Source organism: Myotis daubentonii, chromosome 17, assembly GCF_963259705.1.
Source record: "Myotis daubentonii chromosome 17, mMyoDau2.1, whole genome shotgun sequence".
Classification (NCBI taxonomy): domain Eukaryota; kingdom Metazoa; phylum Chordata; class Mammalia; order Chiroptera; family Vespertilionidae; genus Myotis; species Myotis daubentonii.
The window spans coordinates 37499712-37516780 of record NC_081856.1 but is presented as its reverse complement, the minus strand read 5'-3'; the positions used below and the strand labels follow the sequence as shown (position 1 = coordinate 37516780).

General features: G+C 39.6%; 1 protein-coding gene across 1 annotated transcript in view; it reads right to left on the bottom strand.

Moving 5' to 3' along the window:
• Positions 1–1719: 1719 nt before the first annotated feature.
• The window catches only part of RSPO2 (R-spondin 2), a 140271-nt gene continuing 124921 nt past the window's right edge, over positions 1720–17069 (bottom strand). Inside the window, exon 6 of the mRNA XM_059671912.1 lies at positions 1720–4124. Coding sequence (XP_059527895.1) covers positions 4009–4124 — 116 coding nt within the window. The 3' untranslated portion in view covers positions 1720–4008. The remainder of the gene's footprint in view (positions 4125–17069) is intronic.

Sequence of the window (17069 nt, the reverse complement as noted above, 5' to 3'; positions counted from 1 at the left end):
CTTAGAAATAGCTTGACAACTGAAAAGGAGGAGCCAGAGAAGCAGGAAACCCAAGGTAGGAATGTCACAGAAGCCAAATGAGAAAGGAAATTCCTAAAGTAATGGGAACAGTAGAATCAAACTTTATGTAAATAACAGATAGGGTCCTAACCGGCTTGGCTCAGTGGATAAAGCGTCAGCCTGCGGACTGAAGGGTACCAGGTTTGATTCCGGCCAAGGGCACATGCCTGGGTTGTGGGCTCGATCCCCAGTCGGGGGTGTGCAGGAGGCAGCCGATCAATGATTCTCTCTCATCATTGATGTTTCTATCTCTCTTTCCTCCCTTTCTCTCTGAAATCAATAAAGAAATATATTTTTAAAAAAATAGCAGATAGGACACATAAAAAGGGATCGAGGCCGTTAGACAAACATTTTGCTTGAATTTAGCAAGTGAAATGTCATTGCTACTTTTGTCAGAACAATTACAATACAGTTGTGGGGAATAAACAAGATTATGATGAGTTAAGATGAAAATGGAAAATGGGAGAAGTTTGAAGACATCAGTGAATGTCAACTGTTTTTTTCAGGATACTGCACAATGAAGAACTTTAAAAAGAGAGAACTTTAAGTCACAGGGAGAGGAAGGAGTGAAGAAAGGCATGGATACTGAACATCCCACAAAAGTAAGAGGGAATGGGGTCAAATGTAGAAGTGAAATAATTGGTTATGCCTTTGAAAGGAGAGGAAGGATGATGAGGTTGATTAAGATATAGATGCGTTTACAGGGTTGCTAATTATGCCTCTTCTAACATGGTATTAGCAAGTAGTATTCACTGTGTACAAACTTCTTTAAAATGAACAGATTATTTACTTCTCTTGCTTTCAGTTCCCCTTTAAAGCAAAAAAAAAAAAAAAAAAAAAAAAAGTTGGAGAAGGAATCACATGCTTGAGGCTAAGTGTTAACTTTTCTCCAATGTCTCAAGACATGAAAATTCCATGTTTGCAAACATGACTGATATTAGCATCTTGAAAAGCAAGAACATTTATAAAATTGGCTTTTCTTAAGTGCTGATTTGTCAATTTTTATTTCTTGTGTTGAGGATATTTAAAATGTATAATCTTGGCAACTTTCAAATATGCAGTTAACTATGTATTAACTATAGTCACCGTGCTGTACCTTAGATCCCTGTGACTTTCATTTTATAACTGGAAGTTTGTAGCTTTTGATCACCTTCTCCCATTTTACCCATCTCCCACTCAAACCTCTGAATTGTGAAAGTTATAGTCCCACCTTTTTTATAGACACTAAGCTACATGAAAATATTGGGAAGAAAACCAGTTTCATATATGCTACTCATATATATTGTATACAGTATAGGAATGGTATATCTATTTGTGGGAAACCACCAGATCTTTTTGTAACTGCCCTGAAGTTACAAATTACACTGTAGCATGTGTGTGTTACAGCTGTATATCAATTCCCATGAGAATAAAAGTTTGAGCAAATAATGTCCAGGCATCAAACAGTAAATTGAAGGGAACTTATGCTTTCATGCACATATTCATATTTTTTTTGAGAAATGAATATTTTTAAATAATTTAAATATCCAGGGACAGAGGTAGTTAAAAAGTATAACAGTTAACAACTTATGTACTACTTAGTATGTATCATGCGTGTTGACCATATTTTACGCATTTTACCTGATTTAATCCTCAAAACACAGTCCTATACATACAGCCCTTAAAACACAGCCCTGCAGGTAGGTAATACTGTTACCTTCATTTCAGATAAGTAAACAGACCTGGATAAATTACATAATTTACCCCAAGCTATTCTCAGTCTATACTGGAACTCAGTCTGGCTCTAAAATTTCCTTTTTTTCCAATTTTATTTTTTTCCATTTTATTCAATTTATTAGAATGACAATGATTAACAAAATTATACAGATTTCAGGTGCACAAACCCATAACAAATCATCTGTACACTGTATTGTGTGTTCACCACCCCAAGTTTCTATCCATCACCATTTATCCCCCCTGCAGTCTGTGTCCATGAATTCCTTTTGCTCAATCCCCCCAGCCTATTCCCCACCACCACCCTAGAGTTTGTCTCTATTTTGCTTGTTAGTTCCTAAAACCTCCACTCTTAACCACTCCACTACCATGTAATGTATAGCTAACCTAGTTAGTGGCTTAGATGTAGTTATTAACATAGGTTTGAAAAATTTGTTTTCCTTTTTTTAAGGACCATCATTTGAGGGTAGAGTTTAAAGTGTTGGGTTTTTTCCTAAATATATCTCAAAAGAAAAGTAAATTTCAACAAATACTTTTGAAGTTTTTTAATGCATGAAAAGAACATCCCAGAAACAGAACAGGTATTGACTTATTAACGATGAAGCACTATACAAGAGCCCCCTCCCTGCTTAGTAATAGGAATATAGTGTAAATAGACATGAAAGGAGGTGAACACTTCAGGATTAAATGCAAACCCTAAAGTTTAATACAACATTCATATATGGCTTATCTCATATCAATATTTTCATAATGGTGTATATGACATTTATATTTATTGGTAAGATGCTTTTGACTCAAAAGTTAACCAAAATACCAAAATGCTGTGAAGAGGTAGTTTTGCCAATGCAAGGTGAGAGAAAGGCTTTACCTTGCTTTGTTTTTTCCTCAAAAATCTGCAACCATTTCTTTTGGATCATCCAGGAAGATAATGATGCTTTTAGAAGTAGCCAATTCAAAATCCTTTAAGAGTTGATTCCCCCAAGGGGACCAGGATGTTTTTGAAAGCACAACTCTGAAACTGTCCCCTCAGAGCTCCCACGCTGTTCCTGCCCATCTCAGATCTGAAATACATCCTGGCTCCATGGGGACCTGTTAAGATCTGACCAGCAGTTGTAGGAATTTATCTTGTTTTCTCCTCAGATCCAAAGCATAGTCTTATGAGGGTAACTCCTACAGTGACCCAAGAATACTGGTAGGTGCCCTGTCACTGTAAGTCAGGGACTGCTTTAAATGATGCATATACACATACTGAAGTTTGCAGAGTTCTCTAGCTGGCCTGTGAAGTTGCATGAGGAGTACTAGGAATGGCTGCTTGTACTTCCTCGTGTTTCAGGTGTGTTTCATGATGTCATCCCATCTTAGACTCAAAGGGACCTCTGGTTTCTGACTGCCAGATGCTGCTTTATCTTGTGAGGAGATACTCACATTCTTTGACACCGATCATTCGACCCTATGTACAAACTAGCTTATGCTATCCTTACAGTGAGAAATAAGCCCACAAAGAAAGGTAAGGTTCAAGGGGCAACAAAACATTTGTCAATTCTCAAACCTAGAACAGCCATTTACTGGACAACAGTTAGGAACCACTAAAAAACAAAGTGACATCTATTAATTAGGCATGACTTGTTACACATAAGAGAGCATAAATATACAGTAAATAAGAGGTTTATGCATAGCCCCAGCAGAATATGTACATATCAGAGCTGCTGTGAAACTGAGCAGGAATTCCTGCAGCATATCCCCAGCTAAGAACAGTTCCATCCCGTAACAGCTTGGAAAGGAACAGATGCCGAGAACATGTGGTAACATTAAGCAGATATCCACATACATGTATCCTTGACAGTGCACAATGTGAGAAATAGAGGGCACAAGTGAAATAGCACTTTGCCTGTTGAGCATCTTCCTTCCCATAAATATGCACGAGTCCGTTCTCCAGTGGGGGTCTGCAGCCTCACACTTGGTGGTGGTGCACACCGAGCCCAGACCCGTGCTGTACACTCACTCCTGCTTCCCCCGATTCTGGTCACGAGCTCCCACCTTCACAGTCTCCAGCTGCAAATCAAAGCATAAATAACAGAGGCCATCGGGGCTCCTCCTTTCACAACGTCACTGGGAACGGATACCGGTCAGAGCAGCACAAACACCGCACACCAGTGTCCGGGAGTGGAGAGTAGCTTTGTGCACTTTTGCAAAAAACAAACAAAAAACCCCAAAATCCACCCGACGTGTCTCATTTTACTGGTTTGCCCTGTCTGTAGCGAGGAAGACACTGTGCTGCTCCTGGGCTCTTTCGGTCAGCTTCCTCTTCTTCTTCTTGTTCTTCTTCTCCTTCGCCTTTGGCCCTCTCTTCCCTACAATGGCGGGGAGAGAGAAATAAAGACGTGAGAGAAAAGGCTCTTTTTCTAGGAAAGAAAACATAAAACATTAAGAGTTTTACACAAAGCCCATCTGGAAAACATCACCTATGGAAAAAGCAGCCTCAAAGAGAAAATTGTTCACATTAATTTTGACGGAATAATAATAATTTACTAAATTGGATATGCTGTCTAAACCAGAGACTGATCTTCCTGTTACAGGGAACTGGCATATTTAAACACCTCCCAGCAGCCTGATCAGTCTTGCAAATATCATCCTGCCACAAAAATTTCACTTATCCCCTCCTACTTTTAACAATGCTACCCTTTACTAGACATCTTTACATCTTTCTCCTGCTCCACATGTCAGTGGGTCAAAAGAAAATAAGCATCTATCTACAGTAAATATACCAGAAGTTTCAAACCCCCCTCGCCCTGCCCCACAGGAGAAACAAATGTCTTGCTTTTAACATTATTCCCTCTGTGTTCTCCAAAGGCCAATATATGATATGACATATGTGGAATACTTTATTTTCTATAAAAATTTATGAGGCCATCATTCATGATGCGGCTTATGGCTTCTTATAAAAATCGCCTAGACCAGTTGTTCTTATTGAGAGCAAGAAAAATGCTTGTTCCTGAATAACTGGTGGAATATATCTTACAAGCAGAAAATCACACCATGTTATCCTGTTTGTTCTCTTTGCCTTAGTCACTAGGAAGCTCGGAGCACAAGCTAAATAGTTGGAGTTTTGGGGTGCAGTTTTCCCTTTGCCTCTGCTGTATTTCACGTCTTACATCTTGTGGTTATGCATCACGGTCTTTAGAAGGTCTCAGCATTTCTTTGCAAGTATATGTACATAAGATTATGAAAAAAATAATAAGGGACATAGACATTCACTTTAGGCCTATTGATCTCTTTGAGTTCTAAACACACAGGGATCATTTTTAGAGCAGGAAATAGCTTTAAAGTTCACTTGCATTTTACAGAAAGTGAGTCATCACTATACATCTTCTGTACAGGAAGGTTTTTTTCCTCAAAAGACAAAGAATCCTACAGCCAGCTCGCCTCCCTGCCCTATGTCCAATTTTATCGTGTAGAGACACCATAGTAATCAGTACCACAACTAGGACATCCAGTTGTAATCCATGCTCTCCAACCTTCCCAGACCTTTTCATGTCAGGGACATAGATGACCGATGTGAGAAGTGAAGAAGAAACAGACCAGAGGTTAGAGAGGTAGATGCATGCCTTAGGAAACCAGACATTCTAGATCAAGAGAGGCCATGAGAGTCCTGCATAAGGGAGGTGTTTCTCATTTCTGCTCTTTTTGATCAGAAAGGCTTTATTCTATTTGAGGATGGAAAATAGTCTCACTGATAAGACTATAGCACATGGTTGCCACATAGTGGATACTTAATAAGTGTTTGCTGAGTAAAACTTTTATCACAAGAAAAAAAGATTAGAAAAAGAGTAACTTACTTTAATAGGACACTGTAGTAAAATAATCAGAATATGATCATGCCCTCATATTAAATTATGAAGGTCCTTGAAGTTAACTTCTGGTTCTCATTAAATTCTGGCATTAATGTTATAATGGCATTTTGCCATCTTTAAATATAGCTAATCCTACCCAATGAAGCTTTAGTCCAAGCCAGCATTAATAAAAAAAAAAACAAACCTGTAAAGTTACAACTATTTAATAACACCATATCTGATGATGAGACACTCTAATGAGGGCAGAGATGAAATATTTAACATTAAATAGAATATTTAAAAAGAAGCTTCAATGATAAAGTTATATGAAGGTTTTTCTTAGATCTATATTTATCTAAACAGAAAATCCTTTAAAAGTCATTGCTCACTACATTGAAAAGTTCAGTTTAAATTTCATTTCTGTAAAGGCTGGAGGTTTCTTTAAAAGCAAATTGAAATCCAGTGAATGGGAAATAATGCCAACATTCCTTGATTTTAAAATGTATTCTGTTAAGATAAAAATATACTGAATATGTTATTTAAAGCTTTTCACAGTCACCATTTGAATTCTTCATATAAATGATTTAGTTGGGAATCAAATGTACACTACTTTCACTAACAGCAAATCTAAGCTAAATTACTGGAAACTCATTTTAAGAGAAGGGTCAATTTCATGTCATTTACCTACTATATTATTCTGATGTAATTGTTAATATCAAATGGTCTTTGGATTTGCTGGCTGATATAATATTGTGTGTGATAGAGAAGTTATTCAGTATTTGCATAAAACTGTTCATATTGTAGCCAAAAATTCAGCAATGCTTCTGAAAACTTATATAAAATAATTTCTCAAATTGTACAATTATTCTGTTGGCAATAAGTCATATGATACCTGTTCCAACTAGAGATGTTCTGGGAGACCTAATTATAACCCTAAAACTTTCCTCAGCAATCTCTTTTGAATGACATCTTTGTGCTATTGGCTCATTGCTTGGTTTTGTTCTTGGTCAGCCCCATTTCTCATGTAAGATATATTGCAAATACCAAAGAATTAAGACATTTAGCCAATATTTGACCACGAATAGGCCTAAATTAACTGAAAATATTTGTGGTCCATAGTAGGTTGTTTTGACTTTAAGCCCAACTCAAAGTAATAAAAGAATATTGAAACATATCCTAACAAAGGGTATAAAAAGAGTCTTGCACATATTTTCTTCTGATCTCTAAGATTTAACAAAAGTATATATCCCTGTTTTTATATATTTGAAAATAACACACTGAATATACAGGCATGTTAACTTATGTTTTCACTTAACTTCTTTACATCTGTGGGTAGATTAGACTCAGAGAATGACTTCTAGACTTGCATTAGGTGGTTGCACATTTTTTCAAGAATATTCACCTATACAGAAAACATTTAAAGGCAAGTTTGATGCCAGTCACCCAAAGACTAATTCAACTCATGGATTTAACTTTCTTGCTTTTTAGTTCACAAGAGAAGACTTGAAAAATACATTCCCCAAGATCAGCAGAAAAGATTTGAGTTTTGTTGGGAGATTGTCAGCCTCCAGGTATGTCCAACACTGATGACAAATTATGTGTATCTTTGTCCTGAGTGCTTTAAGAATGCAGGTGCCTTGGCAAATCACTCTTGAGTGAATCTCTTCAAGATCGAAGAGAATCTGATCTACAGAGCAGATCTCTTCAGCACTGTTGTGTGAATGCAAGAAGACAACTAGCTTTTAAGGCAAAGCAATGTGATTTCACAGAGAAAGGCCTTCTCCGGGAGGAAGCAAACCTGGTAGGGAGCACTGTCTTGGGACAGAGGTGTCTGGTGCAATATTACACTTGTGATTCTCAGTTTCTACATTTATAGGAAGAAGATGCGATAGTCATCTTTCACTAGAAAGTTATGAGATGCCGTTAGAAAAGATTATATTCCTAGGATGAAAGGAAGATGAGTAAAATACCACTGACAAAACAAGATTATCATCAAAATGAACAAAGTTAGAAAGGTATTATCAAAACCACACTCTAACCAACATAATTACATTGACTTGCACACATGTGGAAATAGTCCAACAGGATAACCTATCAACTCTTCTACAGAGAAAGGTGAGCAGTGCCTTATGGAAATACTCCTAACATCCAGCTGTAGATTACTGCTATTAGAATCAGAAACAGGATAGATTATTTTGAACCAAGATATCAGGCAGCCTCACAAATTACATGAAGCTGTGAAAATACTGACTCCCCTGTCAGTCACACATGAATTTCATTCTTCCATAAGCTCCCCAATACAAGAAAATGCTTCAGATGGTTTTCCTCCCTCTTACTAGGTTTAGATAAAAATCTTTTCATCATTGGAACAGTGGTTCTTATACATCCATAGATGAGGCACAAAGGTTGTGAAGAGTTTCCATAATGATTACTGAGTATTTTGAGGAAGACTTTCTAATGGGAGAAAACTAAATTAAAAAATTCAGTAACTGTGACTAACAAAAAAGATAAAAGCTTCCATATATACACACTGGGGGAAGTAGCCACAATTATGACAAATACAGTTAATTGTAATGACCAGTATTAGAGCCACAACTATGACAACAAAGGTCATCACCTAAAACCAGGACCAATTTCTATTACAGTTTAATAAGTTTGTGATGCTTACTTAAAACCTAGGCTTCATTGTATTTAAGAAATTCATTATGGTGACTAGGGAATCACCTCAAAGAGATTGTCATCCTTCAAAGCAGTTAACATTGAGAGACAAGAAACCTGTGTAACCACCATCTGGTGAATCTTGTCCTACATAGGAGGACACACACACTAGGCAGAACATAAAAGTTTGCTCCACATCTAAATCAGAGGGACTGAGTTATAGACAGTGAATAGTGATTGGGCCATTACTTTCTCTCATATGGGCAACTTGAGTTTGTCCAAAAATGAGTAGCAACAGAGATCTATTTATTTAAGAGTGATCGATGATTCCCTGGGGAAAAAAATGCCAGCTGGTTCCTAAAATATTTTAAAAGCTCATATGAAAATAGACAAAAGTCCTAAATACAATTCAGAAGAAGAAGTAAAAAAATAATAGCTAATAGCTAATAAGTATACTTAAACAATCAAATCTCACAATCAAAACCACCAAATAAATTGAGTTGCTACTGCAAAGATGCTTAAGAGTGAAAATATGTAAAGCTAGTGAGAATGTGATGAGACAGGCTTCGGGATGCAGTTTGAGAATATGCAATTGATTCATACAGCCTTTCTGAAAAGCCATTTGACAAGTGTAAAAAGAGCATCAAAATGTTCATAACATTTTAAAAATTGAATTTTAGGGAGGGAGTGAAAGAGAAAGAAACATCGATTTATTATTCCACTCATCTACTCATTCACTGACTGACTCTTATAAGTGCTCTGACTGGGGATCAAATCCGAAACCTTGGTGTATCAGGACAATGCTCCAACCAACTGAGCTACCTGGCCAGGGCAAAAATGTTCGTAACCTTTGAATGAGATCTTGGAATCTATTCTAGGAAAATAATCTAAACTTGGGCAGAAATTTATAAGTAAAGATGTTTACCATAACTCTGAAAAAAAACCCTGTAAATTACCTAAGTGCCCTTCTACCATTTTTATGACTACCAAAGCAGTGTGTTTTAAACTATGAAGATGCATTTTGTATTTTAAGACCACAACAATTAAATTTATGTCCAAGAATAATTGCATGTTCCTAATCCTATCTAATAAAAGAGAAAAATGGTAATTGGCGTGCGACGATACCCTTTTCATTGGCTGATCAGGGCTATATGCAAATTAACTGCCAACTAAGATTGGCAGTTAACTGCCAACAAGATGGCGGTTAATTTGCATATGTAGGCACAATGCAGGGAGGCGAAAGGGAAAGCAAGAAGAAGCCCCCTGCCACTGACAGTGATCAGAAACCCAGGGGGGAGCTAAGAGCTGGGGGGCAGGGCAAAGGCGGCCCTGGGGCCGCCTTTGCCCTGCCCCCCAGCCATGATCCGAGAATCAGGCGCCTTTTCCGCCCTGGCCAGTGATAGCAGGAAGTAGGGGTGGAGCCAGCGATGGGAGCTGGGCACGGTCAAAGTTGGCAGTCCCAGGAGCTAGGGGTCCCTTGCCTGGGCCTAAAGCGAAGCCCACGATCGCGGGGCCGCTGCAGCTGCGGGTCCCGGCTGCCCGGGCCGGACGCCTAGGCCAGAGGCGTTAGGCCTGGGCAGGGGCGGAGCCTGCAACCACGGGGAGCTGGGGGTCCCCTGCCCAGGCCTGACACCTCTGCCAGAGGCCTCAGGCCTGGTCAAGGGGCCGATCCGGTGATTGGTGATCGGAGGGTGATGAGGGTCAACTCCTCTGGCCGAGGCATCAGGCCTGGGCGGGGGGCGGAGCCGGGGATTGGGGGGATATGATGGTCCCCTTGCCCAGGCCTGAAGCCTGGGTCAGAGGCGTCAGGCTTGGGCGGGGGGTGGAGCAAGCGATCAGAGGGAGATGGGGGTCCCCTGCCCAGGCATGATTCCTGGGCCAGAGGCCTCAGGCCTGGGCGGGGGCCAGAGCCAGTGATCAGGGGGAGATGGGGGTCCCCTGTCCAAGCCTGACACCTCTGTCAGAGGCGTCAGGCCTGGGCAAGGGGCCGATCCTGCGATTGGAGGGTGATGGGGGTCAACGCCTGAGGGCTCCCAGTATGTGAGAGGGGGCAGGCTGGGCTGAGGGACACTCTCCCCCCCACACACACCCAGTGCACGAATTTCGTGCACTGGGCCCCTAGTACTTATCATAAATAGCTATAAGGAAAATCTTGTAATACTAAAACATTTCTACTGTGGTGGTAAGCAGATTCTCTAGTGAGTGGCCAATCATAAATGAATCTAAGATATATAAAAGCTTAAGAACTACTGGACCTAAACACTCAGATATTAAGAATATAAAAACAGACTCATAGAAACAGAGGCCAAAGGGATGGTCACCAGAGGGAAGGGGGTGGGGGATGTAACTAATATAATGTTGTATACTTATTCTACTTAAGTTTTTTTTAAAAAGAATATATATTAGTTCATGAAGCTCTTTTTTTTTTCCTAGAAAGGAGTCCAAGTATGATGAGCATGACTGGCATCTACCACAGAATGTTCTACATAGTCTAAGGTAAAAACCTTCCTACTGTCTATAATAATTCAGGATAACATATCTTGATGGTTATTGATTCACATTAGCTGGAAGTCAGAGGAGAGTGAAGTTAGCTAGAACTCTGAGTAAAGCAAAGGAATTCATTTTTGGCTCCTTAGTTATAGTACAAAGTTCCTGGTCATTTTTAGTAACATTTACCTGTTTCTTTGGGTTTTTAAAAGAAATAATACCCTTTTCACTAAAAATATTTCACAGACAAATGTCTTTGGAAAGAACTAGAAAATCCCTCAATGGTTATTTGATGACTAATCAAATTTTCTTTCAGGAAAAATATAGAGACAAAAAAAAAAAAGAGTTGAAAAATAGCAAGCTACCTCCAAAGGAGACTTACTGGGCATCTTGAATCTCAGGTCATTTCATCTTCATAAAAGTGAATGTGTTTCAAAAGTCTACACACAATCTGGAGATAAATTACAAGTAGCTGTCCATCTTACAAGGCTATTGGTGAAGAGTGACAATCATCCAAAATTCAGAATATTTACTGCTATAGATTTACACTATTTCAATAAGCAGTTCTGTCTAAATGTTCTACCTGTACAAGTCTGCCATATTTTTATTGTAAAAAAAATAGTATGAAATTGCTTTCTTTGTCTTTAAAACCATTCAAGTTTTCTTATATAGCACATTTTATTAGGCGTGAGGTCTGTTACCTATTTTGTTGAAAGGAAGTTCGTTTAGTTTTAAAATCTTGTTTCATGTTCAAAACAATGAAGTTGGAAGAAAAGCTAATTCTGAAGATCACCTGAGCCTTTCTAAGTTAATTATACCACCACTAAGATTTCCTGCACTTGGTATTTCAAAATTTATAGCCCTGAAGAAAATCATTGTTCTTCAGGCATATAACAAGAATTCTGAAGGGGCAACAAGATATTCCCAAGCCCCTCCCAACTCACTTGAAGTGGTAAGGTCTACAGAAAAGTAATTTCAATGAGATTTGGATTTGTTCCATATAACATTGGTCATTCCAGTGATTTGTTTAATATAAGCTCATACATATCTGATACCTCAAACAGAAAAAAGAAAAATCAGTTCAAAGACATAAGTCTATGGCGTTTAAGACAGGTGGAAATAAATAAATTAGGATACATTTATTTCAAAAACATCCAGAGCTCTTTTTATAAATACTTCAGGTTCATTGTAAAGGACAAAGTGTTTCAGGGTAGTGAAAACTAAAATAATGCTCTGCGTAAATTCACTTGTGTGAAGGAATAAATACATAACTCTACCACAAGAGGGCACTAATTCACTTTTACTGTAAGGTAAGAGTACCCTGGTTTGTTGTTGTTTTTTAAATGTACATGGGAGCTTTGGGGCTCTAACTTCTTACATATTTCATTCTAACCCCAATTGGAGACCCTTTTTTCCCTTTCTAGGCAGAGTTAAGCTCTTTAGTAAACTAAAGAATCATAGCAAGACCAGGAAAAATATAATTGCACAATGCTTTTAAAGATGTTTGAAAGTAAAGGCAGGGAATAATGAGAGGAGAAAAGGTGAATCTGCTATTCAGTGATTTGGGGAAAGACACATTATTATAAACCCAAGTAGAATTTTCTTATGGCAAAATTAACCTAAATTACCTGCGAAGAACAAGTCCTTTCCTTGTGTCTCTTATTTATAAGAATGGAGTTGTAAAATTAAAAATGATATTCACTATTATCTGGTACATAGACCCGATATCAAGTATGAAAGCCGATTAGGTGGTGAGTCCTGACAAAGGGTTCTGATCAAGTTGGCCTCCCAGCACCAAAAGCAACTGGCTATGTTGGGGGAGGAGGGGTTAGATATGAAACAAGTGAGGCACAGAAAAACTAGGGTGACCTATCCAAGTTCATACAGCTAATTAGAAGCTGAGCTGGGCTTGGAACTAGGTTTCAGTGTCATTCTTAGATACTTTTATAGTTTTAAAACACTGGATAAGGACACAGTTATAGAGTTGTTTTTCAAGAAATGCAGAAAAACAGACAAACCTTAGAAGACAAATAACATTATTCTGACCAAATTCTAGGAGAAGTCATTGCCCACCTCATAACTGTGAAGAAACTGCTTTATGAACTATTAAAGTACTGCCTAAATAACAACTTATCTGTAACTTTGGCATTCTGTAAATTTACACTGCATTGATTCGTTGCTTATTCTTTTTCTTACCTTTTAGTAAGATGCAATCTGTAAAGTTCCCTAGGTCGGGTAAGTGAGATGGTGGACATTCCTACCATGGACCATGCACTCACTGTAAGTGCTTTCGACACATTCTCACGTAATTGAATATCATGAAAAAACTTAAGTACTCCAACTGCCTGCCAGAACATTGTGCAGTTATGCATCCTAAAATTACTCAAGATAAATAAAATTTGCAGAAAACCATCAGGCTCATTTGGCACTCCTAAACTAAGTCAGAAAAAACATCAGGTTTTGCAGAGAAAATGATACAACTATTTCATTTGATTAGGAGCAATGGGATAATCAGAGAAGAATTTCAAGTTCCTCCATAGCTGACTTCATACTATAACAGAAGATACCTTTTAAGGTAATTCCATTAGAATAAGAGGATTTAATATCTACTCCTTGGTCTTCAATCAATAACCATTAACTAAATGAAAAAAAAGTCTAAGAAATGATATTCAGGACTGTAATCATATGGCAAGCATTTATTTAATTTGGATTCAACACAATTTCTATGGAACTTGAAGACACACAAGTGAAAAGAAAAACAGAAATGATTTCTCCAAGACAGCTGTGTCAGGCATGGGCTACCGGTCCAAGCCGACAGCTCACCTAAGTAGTAGGCCTTACACAAAGGGAGTCAGCACAGGATAATAAAGAGCTGCATGTTCCACAAAGGCTCAGGAACGCATTCCCTCCTCTGTGCCCAGGGCAGCTCTTGAACCTCCCTCATTAAACAAATTACCACTTTGTTTTAATTTTATGTTTGTGGATATGTCATGCAATATACATAGATAGATAGATAGATAGATAGATAGATAGATAGATAGATAGATATAGATATAGATAAAACCTTAATATGCAAATAGACTGAATGGCAGAACAACCGGTCGCTATGATATACGTTGACCACCAGGGGGCACATGTGGAACATGGCGGGCGTCGGCAGCAGAGCGCAGAACATGGAGGGCATTGGCTGCAACAGGATGGTGGAGCAGGTGAGCCGGGTCACCAGACCAAGCGGGGTGCCAGTTGCTGTCATTAGGGCGAGCCTCTGGTGATTACTGAAAATTCTTTGGTCCCACCGAACGCTTACACCTGCTGCTAGTGCTGGTCCCGCTGCTCACACCCACTGCCCCTGAGGGCTTCTCCACCTCCCCCTGCTCCTGAGGGGTGATCAGGGCAGCAGCCACACCTCGGACCCACTGCTGGCGCCAGCCCCAATTGCTCTGCGCCATCAGTGGGTGCAAGCAGGGCCAGTGCTGGCAGACAGGACCGGGGGCCATAGTGGGCGCAGAGGATGGGCTGAAACCCACCCCTGTGCCCACCACAGCCTCACAGCCTACAGTTCCTTTCAAGGTTGCACGAATTCGTGCACTGGGCCCCTAGTTTGTGAATAATTACAAATAGCTACAGTTAAGACCAATATATGCCATAGTGCCCTGGTAAGTCTTTCCAGAAGTTAAGTTATAGATATTCATTTATTTCACCTAATATGGGGAGTCAAAGCAAAGATATATGGGCTGGACCCAAGCCATGTGGTCTTTGTCACCATTATAAAATGAACTGCCCTCAACTTCAACTTACACATGGTCTATGAAGGTGACCCTGGCCCTGAGTAAACTCCATGTTCTTTCAGCTTAACTCCCTCTTATAATAGCCTCATTCTCTTTTGCCTTAATTGCATATTCCCAAGAGGGGAATTCCACAGGCCTTGCTCCCCCTGCGAGTTAACCCACAGAGTGATGGGTGGCCTGGCCAGCTAATGGTTTGGTCACTCCCAGGTCTATCCTGGAGGATTGGAGCAGTCACATGACCCTGGACTGGGCAGGCATCTAGGACACAAGGTTAAGAACATGGGCTTGGGGACAGATAGCACTAGATTCAAAAAAGACCTCTGCCTCTTAGAAGCTAGTGATTTTGGACCAGTTACTTACTTTTTCTGAGGGTTGATTTTCTTCTAAACTGATAAAATCATTGGTACCCACTTCAGTATTGTTGTGACGGGTAAAGACAATGCATATAAAGATCCAGAAACTATACCTGGCACGTAAATGCTGAACAAATTATAGCCATATATGAGGTACCTCACATGTATTATTTCTAATCCTTACAATGGTCCGCAAGGAAAGCATGATTTTCATTTTGCTCATGAGGAAATAAGTTTAGAGAAGTTAAGTAAATAGCTCAAAATCACATAGCTCAGCATTGAGTCAAACCAACATCTGGCAGATTCTAAAACCTGTACTTTTTGGATCCCTTGTGCCCAGCAAACCTCTTTGATCTCATAATCATTAAAATGGCTGCTGAACAAACAAATTAATATACTAGGCTGAAGAAAAGCATCAACCTCCCCACTCAGCACCCCGAGATATCAGGGTTCCCATGGGGCACATTAGGTCCCCAAAGGGCCCGGCCTACACCTGTATTTTTCATATTAATTATTTACTGGAGTTAAGGCATTCAAAGCCTCAGTTTCCTGAGGTCAAGCAATACAGTTAGCATTCCTAATTCAGAGTCAACAGTGTGTCCTTGGAAAACCCAAGGGAAGAAAACACAGCATGCCTCTTTTTCAGCTGGGACTTGGGAGAAGTTTAGACCTGTGGTCCAAAAGCCAGTTCATGGGCCAGAAATAGTAGAACCCTCCAGGGAGCTTTTGCAAAACATAGGTTCCCTAGCCATACACTGACTCCTGAATGAAACCTTCAGGAGGAAAAACCTGGAATTATTGTTATTGTTTTAGCTTCAGAGATGGTTCAGTGCAAAGTTAAGATAACGTGGAAGTCTAGAGCATAAAGCTCTTCTAAAAAGGGCATGGGCGAAAAGACGGACTTGGGAATAGGAGAAAGAAGGAAGTACTAGGTGAGAGCACTTCAGAATGCATTGCAACCTCCTTCCTAACTGAGCTGAGAAATAGCTTCCAAGTTGTGAATGAACACAGTCCTCTTTCTGCCTGGACTCCCTTCCCCAGGTTCTGTTTGTGGTGATGCACCAAGAAAGCAGCAGGAATCAAGTTGCCCATGGCTACTGGAACATGCACCCAGGCAAAGGGTTCTTGATCTCTGTGCTCAAGGGGGTTGCAGGTCACTGCTGTTACAGCAGATTCGTTTCTCCCTGTGGTTGGATTCGAGACTAGCTTTACTCTGCAGAATCTCTCAATTCACTCAATTAACAGGTTCTGTTTTGACAGACAGTTTAGTGGGTTTGCAGAAATTCTAAAGAGTTAAAAAAAGAAAAAAAGAAAAATTGCACTTGAAAAAATTAAAACTATTATCAAGTTCGGGGCTTCCTCCTAACTAGGATATAAAGATGCCACTTCAAAAATTAGAAAGACAAGAACAGTACCCCTCAGACCAGGTGACACAAAACACCAGAGGCATTAAGGTGGCATTAGCTGTATTACAGACAGAAGGAAGCATATTACAAGTCTTTTTTCCTTCTTTCAGAAATGTGCTATGAGGTTCTTCTAAATTATTAAGTCGTCATCATCACCATAATGTGTTAGCTGTGTGCTAGGCACTAAGTGTGTTACACATGTTAACTAACTTCATAATAATAATATCCCTATGAAATAGATAATGTCATTAGTTCCACTTCACAGCAGATGAAACTAAAGATAAGAGAAGTCAGGTGACCTGAGATGACACTGCCAGTAATGGGAGAATTCAGATTTGAACTCAGTAGTCTGGTCCCACAGCTTATGTTCTTATCCATTATGCTATACTTTCCCCATCACCTTTGTAGTATAATAAAGGTGGTCTCCTGAGAGAGAGGAAGGAGGAGGTAGGTGTTACACTCTTATCTTTAACCACAGACTCCCACAAGAGATTTAGATAGCCTAATTGCCTACTTAATAAAACTTAAAAAAGTCTTTGATAGGTATATTCACGTTAACCAAGCAATGCTACCACACAGGATTGGAAGCCTGCATTTGGAAATAAAGTGAGCAGGGAGGACAGCTGTAGTAGGGTGACTCCAGGACATTTGCCATCACTTTCTTCCCTCCCCACATGCCATTCCCTCATCCAGAGGCCAGTCTCTCTCCTCATGCCTCTGTTCCTTTGAATCCAGGCTGGCCTTACCAACTTGCATGAGAGAGATGATACTCTG